The following is a 23,675-nucleotide window of genomic DNA, read 5'->3' as shown; positions in this document are numbered from 1 at the left end:
ATAAAAAATATTGTTTTCGACATTCGACAAAATATTGAAAAAAAATCGAGTTGACAGTTTTTTTACAAAAAATAAAACTTAAAACAAAAACAATACTAAAACTTGGTTAACATTTATTTTCGACTCAAATATCTTTTCAGAACTTCTGGCTTTAATTTACTTTTATTTTTTTTTTAAATATTGTTGTCAACATTCAGTAAAATTTTGAAAAAAAAATTAAATTGGCAGATTTTTTTTACAAAAAATTAAAAAACAAAAAAAAAATAACAAAAGTTGGTAAAAAATGATTTTCGACTCAAATATCTTTTCAAAAATTTGAGATAATAGCTTCTAACTAATTTTACCTTATAAGAAATATTGTTTTCAATATTAGGACAAGTTTTGAGAAAAATCGAATTGACAGTTTTTTTTTACAAAATTAAAAACCTAAAATAAAATGTATACAAGTTGCTAAAATTGATTTTTGAAAAATATTGTTTTCGACATTCAGCAAAATTTTGAAAAAAGTCGAGTTGACAGTTTTTTTTACAAAAAATAAAACTCTAAAAAAAACAATACTAAAACTTGGTAAAAACTTATTTTCGACTCAAATAGCTTTTCAAAAATTAAAAATATTGGCTTCAAACTTATTTTATTTCACAGAAAATATTGTTTTCGATATTCAGTAATTTTTATATAAAAATCCGTTTTTCATAAAAAATAGAATCTACAAAAAATAGTACGCAAATTTGGTAAAAATTGATACGAGTTCATATAAACAAACTTTTAAGCAAGACAAATGGACAGACGGGATGGGAAGTTATCAGTGTGGGTCGCATCCCATCCTCTTTTTTTTTTATACATTTTGAATTTCTCAAACACGCGTTTCTCGTATTGCACCCTTTGTGACGAGTTTGACCGAAAAATTGTTGTCGAAACTAGTTCATAGATTGCTTTTATCAATAAAATTTAGAGCGTTTATGTTACTAATATCACGCTGTATGCACAAAACAACAGAATTTGTTGAAAACTAGAAAATATCGACATAAATACGGTTGGGCTGATATATGAAAGGGTAAAGGGTTAAAATCAGTTGAGTTCCCAAAACAACGTGTTTTCCTTGCACCTACACATAATCTTTAACATGAGCTGTGTTTGATGTTAATAGATACCCATTGTTAAAATTACAAGTTTTACTAAAAATGCCTTGTTTTAAAGCTACAAATGTTAATACACGATTTTGTCAGTACAATTCTTTCAATATAACCTCTGATGAATATTCTAACTATGAAAATAGAACTTAGGCCCATAAATGCCAAAAAATTAACCTCAAGTATGTTCTTCAATAGATATTCATGTACAAATGTATGTGCACATAATAAGTCCTTCAAAACTTTTAGACTTAGAGATTATTTGGAATCAAACAGAACAAATAGTTGTAATTAACTCTTCCATAAAAAGGCTCATCTAAAAATAAAAAAAAAACAAAATCAACACAAAAATATATCTGAAAATGTATATCCTCAAAAAACCAACAACAACAACAACTACTACTCTGCCAGCGCCTACCAAAAATTCTAATGCAATCAAAATCGTTTGTTTTTCTTTATTGACTGGAATAAGTTTCTGTAGGTACCTACATACATACATATATGTATCTATACATAATAATATGTAGCTTCATATATTTCAAAAAAAAAGCAAAAAGAGTTGTAAGAACTTCTCGCAAATGGATGCTTATGCTCTGCTGCTACGTAGGTATGTTATAAAACGTGTGTCATACATACTCGTAGGGCGAATCTCATTCTCAGTATGTAGATACAAATAATAAAAAAGTTTGTTGAAACAATGGAACGTAAGCATATTAACAATCGAATTTCAAAAGACTACTTCTCTGAGTAAGTATAGAAATAAAACCACGTTATAAGGAACTCTCTTTTCAAAAAACCCAAAAAGGAAAACAAACTTAAAATGCGTGTTGTTGTTATTGTTGTTGTTAGGATGTTGAGTTTTGACTATAATATAGATGTAGATGTAGATACAATCTAGGTACTTGCACCTGATTGTAGCCTCCGGGTTTTGAAATTCTTAGGAAACATTTTTTAAACGATCGAAAGCGAAACTAAAAACAAAAACTTTAACATAAAATAGTTGCAAATATGTTATTTTATATTTCTCCACAACTAATATAAGCTTTTGCTTTTATGTATGCTTAAAATTATATATGTATGTATGTACCTACATACCTATTAGGGGTGTATACTGTATATTGTATATTATGGAATAAGGACTATAATACCATAGCATAGTCGTCGTCGTCGTCGTTTGTCCTTACCAGTCCTTACTAGTCAAAGAAACGGTTACGGCAAACGGGTGCAAGCAGACACTATTACTTTACCGGTTTAATAATATTTTCGCCATCAAATCCAATCCAAATGGCCCGGGCGCATGCCTTGCCTTTCGATAGATGGAGAAATCAAAATAAAATTAATTTGAAATAAGTTGAATTCATATTATTGCTAAGCTATACCTAACTGAGACTGAGAATGAAACTTTAACAACTCTCATGCTCAGCTTCAGCTCATCTCATGGTGTCTCGTGGAACAACGAACAATTGGCGCACATGGCAAGTATGTGACTCTTCCACATGGAGCTACGAGTAGTCTGTACATACATAACATAGCCAAAGCATGCCCAAGCATCGAAAACGAAATGGTTTGGTTAATTTCAAAGGAAAAGGAACCCACATGGTGGATTGTTTCTTTTGTATATTGTGGAACTTATTTATTTTACTCCACCACATTTTGTGTGTTCGTTGAAGTTACATTCCTCTTAAGGATAACTCATGGTTTTTTTTTTATTTTGCTTTCTCATTACTAGACTATAAGCTATCTAATTTCATACCGTTGTTGATATTAAATAAGCATTTTCAGTAATAAACAGAATTTCACGTGGTTCGGTTGGGTTCGGTTGGGTTCATCATCAGGCGTATTTTGGTTTTCCATCTTGATTTTAATGTATTTGGTGCTTTAAAAAAATAATACCTAGTGCTTCCCCTAAGTGTATATTTGACGATTGGATTAAGAAGAGCTAAAGAATGAATGAACACTAGAAAACAAGTTATATTTTTTAAAGCTTTTAAAAAAGACTCAAGGTAAAACAGTTTTCTAAAAGTACGCGTAGTATATAAATGCTAAATTGCTTTAAATGTTATAATTTTAGTGTTTATTTCTTTATTTTTCTTTTTTTATTTTTTATTCTCCCAATGATGGATGGATTTTTCTAAGAGGCAAACTTAAGAAAATTGTTGCTTCGAGTTGTTAAATTACAAACAAAAAATGCGTTTAATGGTTTAATTTGAAAACAGAAAAATCAAGGACTAAAAAATCATCCTCGAATATGATAATAGGAAAATATCTAAAGGATAAAAACCGGTGATCTCACGTACTTTTTTCTGGAAAAACGATCAAAACACAGTGAGTAGATAATGTACCTTAGATATCTGTGTAAAAACAAACATATCGTCTATTAAATTTGAAATGGTATCCTGTTGACAATATTGTTTAAAAGTGATCAGAGGTGTAGTGATCAGCTAAGAGAGGAATTAAAAAAGCTAAATAAGAATATGCTTAACCAATTAATTCTAAAATTAATTTAGTAATGAACAATTGAACCACGCCTATTTTTTTTTTAAGTAAAGAAGAGCCCCTTAACATTTACAAAAATTAATACAAAATTAACTTGGACAAGCCTTTTTTTTAAATTGCCTTTGGGAATTCTAAATAAATTATTTTTATTTTGAAATGATTTTGAAATGTTATTTTATTACAATATTTATTGTTTTTTCTTAAATTTTAATTTTATTTTTCAAAATTTAAGACACAAACTTTATGTTTTAAAGCGTTAAAAGAAAAGAAAACAAAAACTTAAATATTAAAATTATGCAATCATATTGAATTTTTAAATAAAATAATTTGATGCAATTTTAAAAGTTAATAAAGTTGGTTATTGGCATAAGTTTTCCCTAAGGCTTTTCATGGGTCCATATTTTTGGCTTCTTTGTGCCCATTTTTAAAAATTTGTGATAGATCGTCACTTCATCTTTTATTGGGTCGTCTTGCTGGCCTCTTGTTCTTTGGTCTTCATTTCGTTGTCATTTTTGTCCATCTTTGGTCCTGAAGTCTAGATACATGACCTGCCCAGCTCCATTTCAACCTTATTTTTCTATTGTTAACGTCTATAATTCCTGTTCTATTGGAAATATCTTTATTTTTAACCCTTTGACTTGGTGGTATGTTCAGATTTTGACTTCTCATTTTGGTCTGATATATTCTTAGCTGGTCAAGGTTATGATAAATTTGAAGAGGATTGAGGATTAAAAAAATAATATATTTTGCTAATAAACAATGTTTTCCTTAAAATAATTTCTGAGCTTTAGGAGCAGAGCATTTTAAATTTTAATGTTCTTTTTTTGGCATCAGCAAGCTCCCTTTTTTCTAGATTCAAGATTCGATCGAATATCGAATATTTGGATAAGTCGAACAAAATATGAAAGATCATCTCTTTTTAGTGAAAATATGGTATATTTAGACTTGTATACCTAAGTTTTCCTCCTTTTTAAAACTTTTTTATAATGAAAAATATTTTAATCTTTTTTGTTTAATGTTAAATTTTAATAAGCAGTTATAGAGGTAGAATTAAAAAAGAAATAACAGTGTTGATAAAAATGATGAAATTTAATGAATTAATGTTTTGAGGATTTTTATTAAAAAATGTTTAAAATTATTGTATAAACTTTAAAAGTCCTGAACTAGTATTCTAAGGCTCAGACATAATTGTATCGTTGATTTGTTTGAATATTAAAATAAAGTATATTTTAATTTGCTCACATAATAAACTACTTTTTTTTAAAGGTTGATTAACAATTGTGGCTTAACAATTAAAAATAGTAATAGAACAAATCTTACTATTTTGTCAATCATATATCATATTACTGTGGCTGAAATAAGAAATTTAAATTTGTGCAATTGTAAACACGTACTATAATAATCTTACGATTTTGGAAGTTTTTTGAAAAATTAAATCATATAAATTTCATTAATTATTAATTTCCCTTGAAAATTTGGAATTACCGAATTGAATTTTTCGAAAATTAAATTTTTTAGATTTTTTAAAAATAATGTTTGTAAAGTTTGAAATTTTAATAAATTTAACACTTTGTGGAATTAAACTAATTTAAAGTTATTGCTTTTTTTATACTCTCTGCAGTCAAGCACACGCCCACTTTTTGTAGTCTATTAATTACTCTAGATCCAACTCTTCTTGGGAATGATTCTAAAAAAACTCAAAGTGAAACCATGAAATCTAAAATCTCAAAAATGTTAATTGAACAATAATTTGAATAACTTAGCCAGTGATTGAGTGAGTGAGTGAGTGAGTGAGTATAAGAGTGAGTGAGTGCGTAAGTGAGTGAGTGAGTGAGTGAGTGAGTGAGTGAGTGAGTGAGTGAGTGAGTGAGTGAGTGAGTGAGTGAGTGAGTGAGTGAGTGAGTGAGTGAGTGAGTGAGTGAGTGAGTTAGTGAGTAAGTGAGTTAGTTAGTGAGTGAGTGAGCTAGTGATTAAGTGAGTTAGTGAGTTATTGAGTGAGTTAGTGAGTAAGTGAGTTAGTGAGTTATTGAGTGAGTGAGTGAGGGAGTGAGTTAGTGAGTGAGTAAGTTAGTGATTAAGTGAGTTAGTGAGTTATTGAGTGAGTGAGTGAGTGAGTGAGTGAGTGAGTGAGTGAGTGAGTGAGTGAGTGAGTGAGTGAGTGAGTGAGTGAGTGAGTGAGTGAGTGAGTGAGTGAGTGAGTGAGTGAGTGAGTGAGTGAGTGAGTGAGCGTGAGTAAGTGAAATTAGTAAATTCAGGATATGTACTTTTATATATCCGAAAGAATTATTGTGTTATGTTATATCCATTGTGGAAGCAAATATTTTCTTGGAGACAAAATTTTTCATATTAAATTCCGACATTTTTGGAAAACTTTTGTTACTGGTATTTTTTAAGACACACATTTTTCTAAAAAAAAGACACAAACTTAATTCTTGGCGTAAATAATTTGTTTAATACAAAAAAGCAATCATTTTTTTATATATTGGTGAACAAAAACAATTTTATGGAAAATATTGTTTTGGAGAGGTTTTCTTTTCAAATATTGAAATAAATTGAGGGTGTGACTAAAGTATACACCTTTTACCCACTTCTTTAATTATTACTAATTAAATTATAAACTTACAACACACTTTCTTCATTCTTCTTTCATCATTTTTTTTTAAGTGAGTTTTTTAGTTTTCTTCTTACCCTTTGCTAGAAATGTAACAGAAAATTTGGCAAGTAATCTTTTCGTAACGTTCTTCTTAGTTGTGATGATTGGTCAAACGTCAGTGAGATATTCATGGTTTTTGTGATTTTTGAAATGCTATGTTACAGACCCTACTTTTTATAAATATTGTTAAGGTAGTTGTCATCTGAGGATATTCTTATTATTATTATTAAAAAACATCTTTTCTAAGTTTCTTTTTTAGAAAAGCTTTAATTTATGAAACACACTAACAGTTGCAAGTCTTTCCCAATATTCAACAATTAAAGCAAACTATATTCAAATAAATCCAATCTTCCAAACAATCAACAGATCGTAGAAATGACTTATTTATATTTTCTAAGATTAAATAACATAAGTATTTAATTTGACAGACCGACTGAGTACTGACTGCTTGATCCACTAACTCGATAATTAACTAACTAAGTGACTACTGAATGACTGATTGACTGACTGAATGACTGATTGACTGATTGACTGACTAACTGACTGACTTACTAATTGACAAACTTACTGAGAGACAGACTGATACACTGAGTGACTAAATGACTGATTGACTGACTGAGTGACTGAATGACTGACTAACTGACTGACTAACTGAATGAATGACTGATTGACTGACTGAATGACTAACTGACTGAGTGACTAGATGACTGACTGACTAACGCACTAATTAACTAAGTGACTGGCTGACTAACTGACTGACTGACTAACTGAATGACGAACTGACTGAATGACTGACTCACTAACTGACTGACTGGCTAACTGACTCGTTGACTGACTGACTAACTGACAGAGTGAATGACTGACCACCTGACTGAACGAGGGACTGTCGGACTAACTCACTAAATGACTGACTGACTAATTGGCTGACTGACTGACTGATTGACTGACTGATTGACTGACTGTCTGACTGACTGACTCACTGACTGTGTGACTCACTGACTGTGTGACTAAATGACTAAATTACTGTATGACTGATTGACTGATTGACTGACTGAATGACTTACTTACTGACTTACTGACTGACAAACTTACTGACATACTGACTTCCTGACTGATTCACTGAGTGACTGAATGACATATTGACTGACTGAATGACTAACTAGCTGAATTAATTACTTACTGACTAACTAACGCACTAATTAACTAAGTGCCTGATTGACTAACGGACTGCTTGACTGATTAACTGACTGAATGACTGACTGAATGACTCACTGACTCACTGACTGACTTACTGACTGACTGACTGACTGACTGACTGACTGACTTGACTGACTGACTGACTGAATGACTGACTGGTTGACTGCCTGACTAACTGGCCGACTGACTGACTAACTGACTGCTTGACTAACTGACTGCTTGACTGAAAGACTGTTTGACTGACTAACTGTCTGACTGAATGATTGAGTTACTGACTGATTTTACGACTGACTGCATAGCTGACTGACTGGCTAACTGGTTAACTGATTAACTGACTTACTGACTAACTGACTGACTGAATGACTGACTGACTACTGACTGACGGACTGACTGACTAAATGACTGATTTACTGACTGACTGACTCACTGATTGAGTGACTAAGTGACTGACTGACTGACTAACTGACTGACTAGCGCACTAATTAACAAAATGACTGACAAACTTACCATCTGATTGACTGAATGACTAACGCACTAATCAACTAACTGACTGACTGACTAACTGACTAACTGACTAACTGACTACCTGACTGACCGAAAGACTGAATGACTGACTGATTTGACTGACTAAGTAGCTGAGTGACGGTCGTACTGACTAAATGACTGACTTACTGAGTGAGTGTCTGACTGACATACCTACTGATTGACTGACTGACTGACTACCTGACTGACTGAATGACTGACTGACAACTGGCTGACTGAGTGACTGACTAACTGACTGACTGACTAACGTACTGACTTACTGACGAAGTTACTGACTGACTGACTAACTTACTGACTAACTAACCGACTGACTGACTGACTAAATGACTGACTGACGGACTGATTGACTGACTGCCTGACTGAATAAATTACTGAGTGACTTACTGACTGCCTGACTGAATGACTGATTGACTGACTGAATGACTGACTGTCTAACTGATTGACTGACTAAATAGCTGACCGACTGACTGACGTACTGACTGACTGACTGTCTGACTCACTGACTTACTGACTTACAGATTGACTGACTGACTGACTGCCTGACTGAATAAATTACTGAGTAACTTACTGACTGCCTGACTGAATGACTGATTGACTCACTGAATGACTGACTGTCTAACTGATTGACTGACTAAATAGCTGACCAACTGACTGACTTACTGACAGACTGACTGTCTGACTCACTGACTTACTGACGTACAGATTGACTAACTTACTGACTGACTGAATGACTTACTGATTGACTGACTGACTGATTGACTGAACGACTTACTGATAGACTGATTGACTGAACGACTTAGTGACTGACTCACTCACTGAATGACTGATTGACTGACTGACTGACTGACTAACTGACTGCCTGACTGATTGACTACCTGAATGACTGACTGACTGACTGACTAACTGACTGCCTGACTGATTGACTACCTGAATGACTGACTGACTAACTGAGTAATTGTCTGACTGACTGACTGACTGACTAACTGACTAATTGTCTGATTGAGTGACTGGCTTACTGACTGACTGAATGACTGACTAACTGACTGACTGACTTAATGACTGACTTACTAACTGACTAAATGACTGATTGACTGACTGACTAACTGAATGACTGATTGACTACCTGAAGTACTGACTTACTGACTGACTTACTGATTGACTAACTGACTGCCTGACTGAATGACTGGTTGACTGACTGACTAATTGACTGCCTGACTGAATGACTGATTGACTGACTGACTAACTGACTAATTGTCTGACTGAGTGACTGACTGAGTAATCTGACCAATTGACTAAATGACTGCCTGACTGAATGACTGACTGACTGCCTAACTGACAGAATGACTAACTGACTGACTGACTGAATGACTAACTGACTGTCCAACTGATTGACTTACTGATTGACTGACTGACTGACTAACTGACTTATTGACTGACTGACTACTGACTGATTGAGTGACTGACTAACTGACTTAATGATTGACTTACTGATTAAGTGAGTGACTGACTAATTGACTGACTGAGTGAATGACTGAATGACTGTCTAACTGATTTACTGACTAAATGGCTGATTGACTGACTGACTGACTGATTGTCTGATTGACTGACGGACTGACTTACTGATTGAGTGACTGGCTGACTAATTGACTGACTGAATGACTCACTGACTGACTAACGCACTAATTAGTTAAATGACTTACTGACTGACTTACTGATTGACTGACTAACTGACTGACTGAGTGAATGACTGAATGACTGTCTAACTGATTTACTGACTAAATGGCTGATTGACTGTCTGACTGACTTGCTGACTGACTGACTGACTGACTGAGTAATCTGACCAATTGACTAAATGATTGCCTGACTGAATGACTGACTGACTGCCTAACTGACAGAATGACTAACTGACTGACTGACTGAATAACTAACTGACTGCCTAACTGATTGACTTACTGATTGACTGACTGACTGACTAACTGACTGACTGACTACTGACTGATTGAGTGAATGACTGACTGACTGACTGACTGACTAACTGACTTACTGATTGAGTGACTGGCTGACTAATTGACTGACTGAATGACTCACTGACTGACTAAAGCACTAATTAGTTAACTGACTTACTGACTGACTAACTGACTGCCTGACTGAATGACTGATTGACTGACCGACTAACTAACTGCCTGACTGAATGACTGATTGACTACCTGAATGACTAATTGACTGACTGACTAATTGTTGGACTGACTTACTGACTTACTGACTGACTGACTGACTGACTGATTGACTGACTGACTAACTGAATGACTGATTGACTACCTGAATGACTGACTTACTGATTGACTAACTGACTGCCTGACTGCCTGACTGAATGACTGAATGACTGAATGACTGATTGACTGACTGACTAACTGACTGCCTGACTGAATGACTGATTGACTGACTGATTAACTGACTAATTGTCTGACTGAGTGACTGACTCAATGACTGACTGAGTAATCTGACCAATTGACTAAATGACTGCCTGACTGAATGACTGACTGACTGCCTAACTGACAGAATGACTAACTGACTGACCACTGAATGACTAACTGACTGTCTAACTGATTGACTTACTGATTGACTGACTGACTGATTAACTGACTTATTGACTGACTGACTACTTACTGATTGAGTGAATGACTGACTGACTGACTGACTGACTAACTGACTTAATGACTGACTTACTGATTGAGTGACTGGCTGACTAATTGACTGACTGACTGACTGAATGACTCACTGACTGACTAAAGCACTAATTAGTTAACTGACTTACTGACTGACTAGCTGACTGCCTGACTGAATGACTGATTGACTGACTGACTAACTGACTGCCTGACTGAATGACTGATTGACTACCTGAATGACTTATTGACTGACTGACTAATTATTGGACTGACTTACTGACTAACTGACTTACTGACTGACTGACTGACTGACTGGCTGACTGACTGACTGACTGATTGTCTGATTGACTGACGGACTGACTTACTGATTGAATGACTGATTGACTGATTGCCTGACGGACTGACTTAATGACTGACTGACTGACAAACTAATTGACTGATTGACTGACTGACTGACTAACTGACTTAATGATTGACTTACTGATTGAGTGACTGACTGACTAATTGACTGACTGAGTGACTAACGCACTAATTAGTTAAATGACTTACTGACTGACTTACTGATTGACTGACTAACTGACTGACTGAGTGAATGACTGAATGACTGTCTAACTGATTTACTGACTAAATGGCTGACTGACTTGCTGACTGACTGACTGACTGAGTAGCTGAGAGACGGTCATACTGACTTATTGACAGACTGACTGACTAATTGACTGACTGACTGAGTGAGTGACTTACTGAGTGACTGACTAACTGCCTGACTGAATGGCTTACTTTTTATCACATTTCCATCACTAAAAGACAATCACTATATTTTAGGCTGATCGGGTGATGTGTTACAGGTTATTTACTTCAGATTTACACACTTCACTACATCAACTCTCTGAATCCACTGATTCTACGATCAGTTAGCAGCGAAGAAGGCCTGACGAACCTTGCATCGTGAATATCATGGTTTTGGGGACTCAGGACTATTCAACACTTTTGACTGTAGAAATAGATAAAAGTGAATCCTGATCCTATTTAATAGTTAAGAGTTATGAACTTTAATGTATTTAATGTGGTAACACCCTGTACATCCAAATTAGACAGACAAAAGATCGTCCTTATCGGTCGAAGTAATGCTAACGCTCATCATACAATGTGGGGTAGCCAAGTTATATACGAAAGAGGTGAGTTTTTCTTTAAATTTTATATTATACACAAGTTATGTTGAAAATTAATACACAATTTTACCACAAAATAACTTGGAAATATCAAAGATGATTTATTAAGCTTCTAGCTAATCAATCCTTTATATAGGAAAATATTAACAAAGTAATGTCGTTAAACTGCACCTGTGACTGTGGCATATTGTTGGATATTTTTACGTTTGACGGCAGGCTATTACTCAGGTTTTTTGCATAAGGCAGAACTTAGCTTCTTTCAAACATCAATGATAGTTCACTTTTTCCAAAAAAACACACCTTTTAAAATTTGTGTTCTATATTGTTCCTTGTTTAAACTTCAAGCCCCCCAACAACACACGGCAAGTATAACATACAAACAAATTTTGAACTCAACATTTTTATCACCATAACGATGGACGGCAAATCAAAAAAAGGACCCACTTCAATTGCTAAATTCCGTCCGCTTGTGTGTCGGTTTTCACCGCTAGAGCCTAAAGCATTAAGTCGAATGAGTTAAAACTATGATATTAACTAAGAAATTAATTCACTTTAGACTTGTTTTTAATATTTTTAAGGACCAATAATAATTTTAGTCCACATATAATTTTTTGGTGAAAAATCGAAAATTGGAATTTTCTCAAAAATGATTAGATAGTTTTTTTTTTTAACTTGGCTTCTTTCAATGAATCTTTTCAAAATAATTGTTTCTCATTGCTAATTGTTAATATTTTATGTTTTTTTGAATCGTCACTTGTAGCACAGGGAAAATAAGACATTTGCCTTTTACTCTTAGTATTATAAATTTCAATAAGTTATGTTTATTTAAAAGATCTCATATATATTTATAAATTTATCCATTGAAATGATTATGTCACAAATTTTGGCTCGGTTACCAAGTGTTTAGTACAGTTTCATTATTATAAAAAAAATTAACTACATGAGTAGTACCCGTGGCATGATGGCTGCGAGGAATTGAAAAATTTTCTAAGAGTAATTCTTGTCATGAAAAGTGCTTTCTCAAATAAGCCGTTCGGATGTCGTGGAATGTGCGATTAATACACATGGCCGTGGTGTGCTTTAAGCTTTCAAAAGTAATTTTAAAAGTTCATTAATCCATATTCCTCTTGAAGGTGTATCAGCTAAGGTTACACTCCCTAAGTTTTGTCTTCTTGTCCTTTGCTGTTATATTCGACCAGCCCAACAAATAAAAGCATACCAAGCTGGTGTCAATGCTATCGGTTATCTGCTTAAACAGATGCAACTAATGATTTGATCATCGTTATTGGCGACTTCAATCGTCCCCATCTCAATTGGTCCACCTCAGATGATCAGCCATCCTTCTTTCTAACTAACATCTCCTCTGAATCTAAGTCGCTGTTCATTGATCGTCTGTCTGAATGTGGTCTTTTTCAACTAAATGGAGTAGCAAACTTTATGGAGAGACACCTCGATCTCATATTCTCATCTGATTGCGATAACTGAGTTGTTTCCGCGAGCCCTCAATTTCTCTCAACCTTGGATTGCTATCATCCTCCCTTTAATCTCTCCTTCTCCATTGAATTTGAAACTTTTTTGAAATGGAGAACTACTGTTATGATTTTCGTAGGGATGATTTCTCCAAATTCAACAATCTTCTTAGCTCAGCCGATTTTGAATTAAGTTTCCTCCACTCAACAGTAGAGTCCCTTACAAATTGGTTTTATTTGATTAGCTCATACTGTATTGAAGAATTAGTACCGTTCTTTCGTAAAAAAAGATTTCATCTCTGCTCCCCCTTGGTACAACAGAGAGCTCCGTAGCCTAAGAAATACCCGTAACAAGCTTTGGAAGATCTTTTTACAGTCCAAATCTGATACTGATCACAACAACTATCTTCTCGCCTATAATTCTTTCTCTGAATTAAGGGAATCCCTTTATAACCAATACCCTAAACAAATGGAAAATAACCTTCTTTCTGATACAAGGGCATTTTTCAAGGCAAATATGTTGGTCTCTGTTTTCCTTACGATATGGTAGCTCCATTTTTGCATTATCATTATCATTATCATCATCCATTATCATTATCCCGCTTGGGTCTTATCAATCTTTTCCCAGACCCAACCTCAAAAATTTCTAAGCAAATTTCTTAGCTCTTTCCTTCATCCTACAATGTAAATACGGAAGATGCAACGTTAAGATAATGATTCCTTGGGGGACCCCTGAATGACTGCAAAAAAAACAAACAAAAAATCCAAGCTTTCAAAACATAATTAACTACAAAAAAAAAACAACGCTATCTTAAGATGGTGACGAAATTGCATTTTTGCAAACATTAGTTTGTTTACCTTTCCCGCTTTGAAATCCCGATTAATACAATTGAATTCGAAACAATCCGATCTTGCAAGGGAAAAAAGACTTCTTCGATTTCTGGTTTCAAGATCAGGTTGTTTTTAAACAAGGTCGAAGCACAACTGCCCCTTGCTCCACATCGAAGAATACACCTTCATAGGCCTCTCTTGACAAATGGGGGCAAGCCAGGAAGGCCTGCAACGCCTATATTCGAAGGACCAAATTATTACATGACCAAAAAATACTGTAATATACCAAAGGCAGTAAGAATTTTTGGTCATTAGTAAAACACATGAGGAATTTTTCCTCTTCCCCGGTTCCTACACTTGTTCTCAATGACACTCCTTTAGTTAGCTTTATTGATAAAGCTAACTTATTTGCAAGGCAGTTTGCTGAAAATTCCACCTTACCAGATAGTGTCATGACTCCCCCCTCGAACTGTGGCGAGAGTTCTAAAAGATCTCAACATGAGATTAAGAGGTATTCTTCTACGCTAGCAAAACCACAGCGTAAGCTTTTCTATCTATCCTATTCTTCTGGGCTCGTTCCGAGTAGTTGGAAAACTGCATTTGTTCAGCCAATCCCAAAAACAAGGCGAATCTTCTTCTCCCACAGATAACCGACAGATAGCACTAACATCCCTTCTTTCTAAGGTCATGGAAACGCTGATTAATTATCAGCTTAAGAAATATCTTGAGGAACGGAAGCTTCTTAATGACCAGTAATACGGCTTTCGTAGCAATAGGTCCACTGGTGATCTCATGTTTCATCTCACCGAACAGTGGAACAAATCTTTACATAGTTTTGGAGAAAGTAAGATTATTTCACTTGATATTTATAAATGATTTCTGTCTGCTACTTCTTATCCAATACATTGTATCGCTGACGATAGCACTCTTAGCTTTTCATATTCGTTCCACCCTCCTCGTCGGATGTGGAACTGCAACGGCAAAATATGATTAGTTCATTAAATTCTGACCTACAAAGCATTGTATAATGCGGAATAAAAAATCAGGTGGAATTTAATGCTTTGAAAACGCAATGCTGTCTTGTATCGTTAAAGCGAGATAAACCCTCTTTGCCACTATCTATGAGTGGCACTTGCATCAACGAAACGGAAAATCTCGACATCTTCGGAATGTGCATCAGCAACCACCTTTTGTGGAGCAATCACATACGCGATGTTGCCTAAAATACCGCAAGATGACTAGGTATTTTGAGACGTTCCAAGAAATTTTTCTCTCCGTCTGATCTGGCTACAATCTTTAAATAAAATGTACGTCCAAAACTTCAATATAACTCTCATCTCTGGGCTGGCGCTGGTGCCCCAGTAACTTATTTAAGCCTCTTGTACGGCATTCAAAAAAGAGCTTTTAAAATGATTGGTGACATTAACATCATCAACTCGTTTCTTGCCTCACCCTTTTTACCGTTATTTAAACGGGCTATGCTCTAGTGCATGATGGTTAGTGCGCTGGACTGTCATGCCAGAGGTCTGGGTTCGATCCCTGCCTATGCCACCTAAAGTTTTTTTTCACGGGTACTGCCTCTTGAGAGGAATTGACAAATTTTCCAAGAGTAATTATTATTGTCATGAAAAGTGCTTTCTTAAATTTGCGGTTCGGATTCGGCTTAAAACTGTAGGTCCCCTCTATTCCTGACAACAGTACTTGCACGCAGAAATGGTTAAGAGTTGTCAGTCACTAGGCCCTAGTTCTCAAACGGACTGTTGCGCCACCCAATTTATTTATTTATTTATGCTCTAGTGAATCAGCCAGTTGCATTCCTCCCCATAAACAATTTAACCGTAATATCCGCGCTTCTAGGAATGCCCATCAGTTTACCCTTGAGCGCAACGTCGACCGTACTATGAAGTACAGAGATTCATTTTTTAGCCATACTACGCGAATGTGGAACGCCTTCCCACGCTCTATCTTTCCTAATGCTCACACTGTGTCTTTGACATATTAAAAATAAAATAAAATAAATATGAAAAAATTAACAATGTGTCATAAAAGTTTCGTTAGCTAAATCTTTCCTTTACCCAAATTTTATTGGTAACAAAATAGTCTCTCATTTACCATAGATGTTTTTTTTTTCTAAACCATTATGTAAGGGAAGAAATATCAATTTTACTTCTCTAAAATGACTGCTTCTAACCTTTTGACTGGCAGTGTATGGACCATGTACATGTTGTTTTTTTTCTAGGAATTAATTCATTTGAAGTCAATATTGAAAATCGAACACCAAAATTTTTATAATTTTCCGTACCATTTTTTGTAGACTTTAATAATTTATAAACAATTACTGAATTCTTAAGATGAGATTATCTCAAATTTTTAAAAGATATTTGAGTGGAAAAATAATTTTTACTAATTTTCAGTAATTTTTTGTAAAAAAAAACTGTCAAATCGATTTTGTTCAAAATATTGTTGAATGGCGCCAACATCTCAAATTTTCGAAAAGATATTTGAGCTTAAAATAATTTTTTTAACAAGTTTTAGTAATTTGTGTGTTTGTAAAAAAAACTAGCAAATAGATCTTTCCCAAAATTTTACTGAATATTGAAAACTATATTTTTTTAGATGAAATTAGTTTCATATTTTGACATATTTAAGTCGAAAATTAATGAAAATTATTGTTGAATTTATAAAAAAAAAACGTTAATTGATTTTTTCTTCAAAATTATATCAGTCTGGTATTACGTCACAGTAGTAAAATTCAATTCAAGTCACTAGCAATATTGGTTCTTGAGATAGGTACTTTGTGTCAACCAAAATTGTCACTTTTTTTTTAAATTGATATGGAAAAAAACTCAAAATACATATTTTTAAAGTTCTTTTTGCAACTGTTATTATCTGTATAACAAAATTTATTTGAAGTCGATATCTCTACTGATTCATGAGATAAGGACGACAAAAAAAGCTTCTCGAACGTAAGGAAGTACGAACGTTCGTACACATGCATGCACATAGATCTCTCTTAAAATCTTTTATTGAGATTATAGGAACCTTGAAACGTCGAGAAATGTCAACATTTTTAATTCGACAAATCGGGAACATTATAATAACTTCCTATGGAGACTCGCTCCTGTATCTAAAATGAAATGCACGACTGGATCGCACGAACTTACTCCTTTATGCAAAGAGTCTGTTTAAAAAAGTACTAAGCTTTAAAAATATACCTGTAAAATAAGTTTGTCTTCAAAGATGTAAATACCATTTGATTAGTCAAAAAACCTCCATTTTTCAATTTTTTTGCTTCAAAATCGGTGGACCGGTTTTATTCAAATAATTTTTTTTATATAATTATACTTATTTTCCATTTTTTCTTAAAAATATTTTTGGTATGCAGTTGTTCAGTGATTGAATAACAAATTAGTCTAGACGAATCATCATCATACATATTAATTCGTTAGCATGTCTCTGTTTTTGGGCTCTTATACGGAACTAACTTAAACAAACAAGGTGTCGAAATATAGAGAATTTTCCGTAGACTATGCGAAATGCATTTTGTTGAATATTAATTTAAAATTTATTGAAAAAACTTAACTTTTTATTACAATAAAAATATGAAATACTCGGAAAATATCATGTCCAGGGAAATGGTTTGTGTATTTGAATGAACTTATCGAATACACATCATTTTTTGTCGGTAAGCTAGTTTCATCCCAAGACACAACTCATCCTAGGACAACTCATCCCAAAAATGGAAAATACTTGTAAACATACTTAACGAAAACAATTGTTTGTGTATTCAACTAGTTCGTTCAAAGCTTTTTCCTTTGGAAAGATTTATTTTAATTTTATATTGGAAGAACCAGGATGCAAAATAAATTATCTGAAGATAAGAAAGAGGCAAAACATGAATGTTTAAATTGTAAAGCGATCGCCCATTGGTTGTGCAGTTAAGAAGGGTGTCTAAAACGAATAAAGAATGCAGATATAATATGCAGATAGATATAAAGACATGTTCCTGATGGTAATGAAGGAATGTTATTGGTATGTAGAAGGTACTTACTACAATTCAATCACATTCCTTCTTCCCTACAAGTTTTTAGCGCAAACATGGAGTTGACCAATCCATACACCAAATTCCGGGAATTTTTTGAAATGCTTATATATTTTCACCATTCTCTTATATAAACTAGTCTAAGCCCTGATAGCTAATGTTTTATTTAAAGTTAAAATAATAACTAAATGACCATGATAAACTAAAGAATTTAAATTAAAATCTATTTGTTCGCATGATCTTATCTGTTTTAAAAATTAATCATATCAAAAAACGTGTCAATATATAAAAATAATTCACAGACAAAAATATAAAATCAAATAATTTAAATCATCAATTTGACGATTTATTTCTTGTACTGCTCTCTTCATTAAAGTTTATACCTAAACATTTACCTTCAGCTCAATCACCTTTCCAACGTATTCAACGCACCGATACCATTTTAAGTCGCCGACCTTGGTAAGTCCTGTTTTAAGAAGGTATTTCCTTCTGCCAGTTTAGGAGATTTTTTTTGGTTCGCCTTTTTCCTTGGTCCAGAAGAAGTTTTATGTTTTTGAGTTAACGGTGATAAGTTCGAAACTGAGGTGGGTGAGTAATGTTTCACGATACTTGGGTGGTGCAACGGTCCGTTAAGAACTAGGGCCTAGTGACTTACAACTCTAAACCATTTCCGTGTGCGAGTACTGATGTCAGAGATGGGGGGGACCTACAGTTTTAAGCCGAATCCGAACGGCAAGTTTTGAGAAAGCAGGACGACAAGCGAATTTAGTTGTGTGCAACATTTTTCTAGGAAATGGACTTTATAGCTTGATGTCCTCCTGCTCAACAACCTGTAAGCTCTTCTCCCCGTTGAACTCTCTCAACTGCCGACTTCGATACAATGCACTCCTTGGCTATTACTAATATTAATCTGTAGAGGCCTGCATGACTTTAGCATGTCCACGCTTCTACACTTTTGGCCTAGGAAAACTGGTTACGCGGGTCCTGTTGTGTAAAACTCCGGCTTGTAGCATGGTCTGGTCCTTTATAATTAGTTCTCTTTGAACCACTTTGCCAGCGTTTTGGACTCATTTCATTCCAGGGCTCCATGCGTTGCTCAGGTAGCCTCATCTGGAGGTACAAAGGACAGTTGTTGGCAGTCCAAATTTTGGACTTTCCGCCAAATGCTTTGTCCAAAATGGATAGACACCCGTTGATTTGGGTATGTTTTGTCTCCGAATTCTTCGAATGGGGAATGTATCTTATGTGCTCGGGATTTCCTCCGGCGTGGTGGGCTCCTAACAAGCCTTGCTCACACTCGATGAATTCGAATATTTTGAGTGCCTCTTTATTTTTAAGCGTATCTCCATCGAAATTACTTTTGTTTAGGACAGCACCACTAGTTTTGTTTTCTCCAAGTGGAAGAGGTAACAATCTTTTCCTATTTTTCTTCGTCCTTTATTAGAGTCTCCTAAAAGCAGGAAAAACATTCAAGGCAATTAAAAAAAAATAAAAATGTGGGAAAAGAACATCTATTAGTAAAAATTTGTATGTCATTCTGTTTTATTGGATTTATTTTTTTGGTAGAAAAAATAGCAAATTCTCAGAATAAAAAATCTTATTTTCCAATGGTATTTAAGAATCACTCAATTTTATCAATTTTATATTTATTGCTCCATTCCAAGCTGACCGAGTTGGCTTAAGCTGGACAAACACGACTGAGCCAATTGGCTCCGAGCCATTTGGATCCGGTTTTTAAAAAAATGAGATTGTGATTTTCAAAATACTTCTTTTTAATTTATTGTTATAGTAAATATTTTATCTCAGAATCAAAAAAATGAAAGCTGCTATACGCAGACTTTTTGGACTATGTGTATGTACAACTTCTAGCTGAAAAATCTCGAAATTTTGTAATAATCTATTTTGAAAATATCCATTACACAGAACAATGAGTCCTCTTTTATTGTTGGATTTCTACGTATGATTAAATAATATTTTATCTTTAAATTCTTTGTTTCTTACATTTTTATCAATCGAATAATATTGTTGTACCCGTGGCATGATGGTTAGTGTGTTGGACTCCGTTGGCTAGGGCCACGAGGGGTACGTGCTAAATGGTCATCGTTGATCTCGGCTCGGTAGCTAGTTATATCAGTATTTATATTTCGACAGACATATAAATGCTGCTCTGACCAGGGCCAGAGAAGCCTTCACTCTGACGAAACGGTTGTTTTACAGCAGTCGGCGTGAAGGTAATTTTCTACATAGCGCTCATACGGCCGATGATCGTTTATGATTGTCCTGTGTGGTTCAACGTTGCCCCTTCCCAGATGGAGAAGTTTCGGGTGTTCGAGCGGCAGTGTTAACGACGCTGTACCGGTTCATATCGAACTGCCGAATCTACTTTCGTGCATTACAGAATTGACAATTTCGTGATAAAACTCGTTCGAGGTCACATTGCAAGAGCTATGTCTTCGACCAACAATTTAATTTTCAGTGTCTTCTATCCGAACGACGAGTATTTTGAAGGTACACGCTTGAGCGGTTTCATTCCATGAAAGGCATTCCTCTTTTTAGATAGATACGGTCTGATACAGGATAGATTGGCAATTCCGCTAATCTACCACGTCAGATGGTAGGTAGGTAGATGTACAATCGGGACGTTTTGCACAAGGCAGAGCAGAGCTCTTTCGGTTCAGTAGGGCATTATTTGAACGGTACAAACTCTGAAGAGTTTCTTCAATGTTTTTGAAATGTGTCTTTGTCTGAACACACTTTTTCAGACTTAAAATGAAAATATGGATAGCAAAATAATTTTAAGGTTTAAAATATGGAGCCAATCTTAATCTGCTTCTAGAACACTTTTTCGTTGTCTTGGTTTTGTTTGTCTTACATAAATTCTATAAAAGAATGTGTCTATCTTCATTTAAAAGGGTTTTTGTCAAACCGTTTACAATCCTCTCCCACATATTTATGGTACAACTTTTTACAATCGTTTCTAAAAATGGAGAGATTTGACACGTTGGAGTGAGACTTTCAATCAAACCATTACAGAACGGTGGTAATGGTTACGTTTGACTCTTAAAACAACAGGTTTGGTTTGATTTGTATAATGATGTCACATAAATTGTATCGAAGGAGTTTTAGTTGTATTTATTCCAGTACTGCTTTCATAAGCAGTGAAATATAGGCAGCGGATGGGCGATTACATTTTCGGAAGTCAGTAAATCTTAAAGACATTGCAAACTAGCGAGGCTGTTTCCCGAACATTATTGTGGCTCCCAGTGGTTTTTAAAAGAAGAAAATTTCCCAGAACCAGTGTTCTGCAACTTTTTTGATTCTATCATCATTCTATGGTAGCAGAAGCGAAACTGAACCCAATTATTGGTGTTTATAAAATACTTAATTCGGTGGCTCAACAATTCGTAGAGAACCGTAGAGGTCCTCCTAGTGACTTACAACTCTCCACCGTTCCAGTGTGTGAGTTATGCTTTCAGGGATGGAGGCGACCTTAAATTTTAAGCCGAATCTGAACGTCTATTTTGAAAGAACTTTTCATTACAAGAATTACTCTTAAAAGAGTAAAACCTTTAGATTGTCCAAGCAGGGATTGAACCCAAGACCTCTAGCGTGACAGTCCTACGCCCTTATCATCACGCAACAGATACAACATTCATTGCTTACTAAATAAATAATTGGAAAAATAAGATAACCATTTCATATCAAATGGATGTCTTGAGTAGCAAGGTCTTGAAGTTTTGGCACGACTAGGTAGTTATGAAAAATCGTGTACCTAGTTGAAAACAGTTTTAAAATCACTTAAATATACTTATTGCATTACTAATATTGGTTTTAAATTTAATCTTTATTTTATTTTCTAGAAAACAATGGGTTTCTCAAAACACACGTTTACGTTGCTGGTGATTTTATTGGACCCTTCCAGTATTTTTGTGTGTGGTAAGTAGAGAAAATAAATACTGCTTTGGGCTAGGGACCTAATTCCAGAAATTATGAATTGGGATTTGGTTTCATTTGCAAAAAAGTGGCTTTAAGTTTTATCCACAACATACCTTTTACCGATTAACGGCAACAAATATTACCACTTTTGCAAAACTAGCCTTTACTTTCTCAATGCTTTTATTTAAAAAAATAAATACATTTTTGCTTAGCTCAAAATAAAGGAAATGACGTAGAGCCCGTGTTTTTGTCCGAGATGTCAAATATAACTGTTCCACAAGGACGTGATGTGTCATTTATCTGCATAGTTAACAATTTAGGACAATATCGGGTAAGTTTATTTTTTATATAATTACCAATATTTTGTAACGGCTTTTAACTTAACTAAAAATTATTACGATTTGAACTTCTATCCGTTTTGTTTCCTGCGTCCAAAAATGATAATGATATTAACAGAAGACATATCTTTTAAATACTTCCATTTATGGTTACATCAATTTAGGTTTGAGAGTCAAATTATTTATTCAACAAGAAATTTTATCAAAAAATCGTTCTCAGAAATTTGTTTTTCTCAATGTACATTAATGAAAATTATTTTTTATTAACATGGTCCCTGGAGCGGAGTACAAAATCCAATAAGGTTAAATTTATTGAACGCTGAACTAATTTCCAATCACAATTTGGTGCATGATCATAGACTTTTCAAGGTCCATTCCAACAGAATATTAAAAACACTGTAACCAACATTGAAATTCTAAAGATAAATGAACCAATACTTATACCGAAACCGTAAGGCCAATAAATAGATACTAACCGAATCCTAAGATTGATACATTAATCTTAACCGAACCTTAACATAGATAGGTCGAAAAACAAATCCTGAAAATTGACAATCCAGTCTTAGTCAAACCTGTAGGTCGATAAGCCGATTTTAAACCTAAACGAAATCCTGTAAAATCTTAGAAAGATTTCTCATTCAGAATCCAAACAAACCCAAAAAGAATAAAACAACCGAAAAGAACAATATGTCAGAAACATAGGAAAGCTTCGACGGTTTAGTTAGTATAGATTATATATATCTCATAGAAACCAAGAATTTATGGAAAGCTTAATCTTGATATCGAAGGGGTGAATATATTAAAGAGTCAGGGGTTCGGGAATCCAGCCAAAATCATTCTGAATAAATAGAGAGATGTACAGACGGAAGAGAATGGGAGTATCTATGTTTGCAGCAAGGGTGGACTAAGAGGCAGTGGAGCCCGGGGCGATGAAGCAAGTTTATATTCTGGAAAAATTTAATGAAAAACACGAATAAAGAATGTTTCGATTATAATATCACCAAAATCTATATTTTGTGTGTGCTAATTTTCGATTGAAAGTAAAGCCAGACTAGTCAACCTATTTTGGCTCTTTTTTGATCCTAGATAATTCTTGGGCATATAATTAAGGATTTAAAAGGAGATACCGGTGCGCATTGGTCTTCAAGTTCTGAACATCAAAATGGGAGGGAAAAACAGAGTTGGCTAAAGCATTCCACATTCTA

General features: G+C 34.4%; 1 protein-coding gene across 1 annotated transcript in view; it reads left to right on the top strand.

The window, feature by feature from the left end:
- Positions 1 to 2,936: 2,936 nt before the first annotated feature.
- Positions 2,937 to 23,675, top strand: part of LOC129952610 (lachesin) — a 59,058-nt gene continuing 38,319 nt past the window's right edge. The window contains exons 1-3 of the mRNA XM_056065296.1: positions 2,937 to 3,455; positions 22,057 to 22,132; positions 22,345 to 22,463. Of these exons, the coding sequence (XP_055921271.1) occupies positions 22,063 to 22,132; positions 22,345 to 22,463 (189 nt within the window). The 5' untranslated portion in view covers positions 2,937 to 3,455; positions 22,057 to 22,062. The remainder of the gene's footprint in view (positions 3,456 to 22,056; positions 22,133 to 22,344; positions 22,464 to 23,675) is intronic.

This window comes from Eupeodes corollae, chromosome 3, assembly GCF_945859685.1.
Source record: "Eupeodes corollae chromosome 3, idEupCoro1.1, whole genome shotgun sequence".
Lineage (NCBI taxonomy): Eukaryota > Metazoa > Arthropoda > Insecta > Diptera > Syrphidae > Eupeodes > Eupeodes corollae.
The sequence above is the reverse complement of the archived record's forward strand: the minus strand, read 5'-3'. Positions and strand labels throughout refer to the sequence as shown.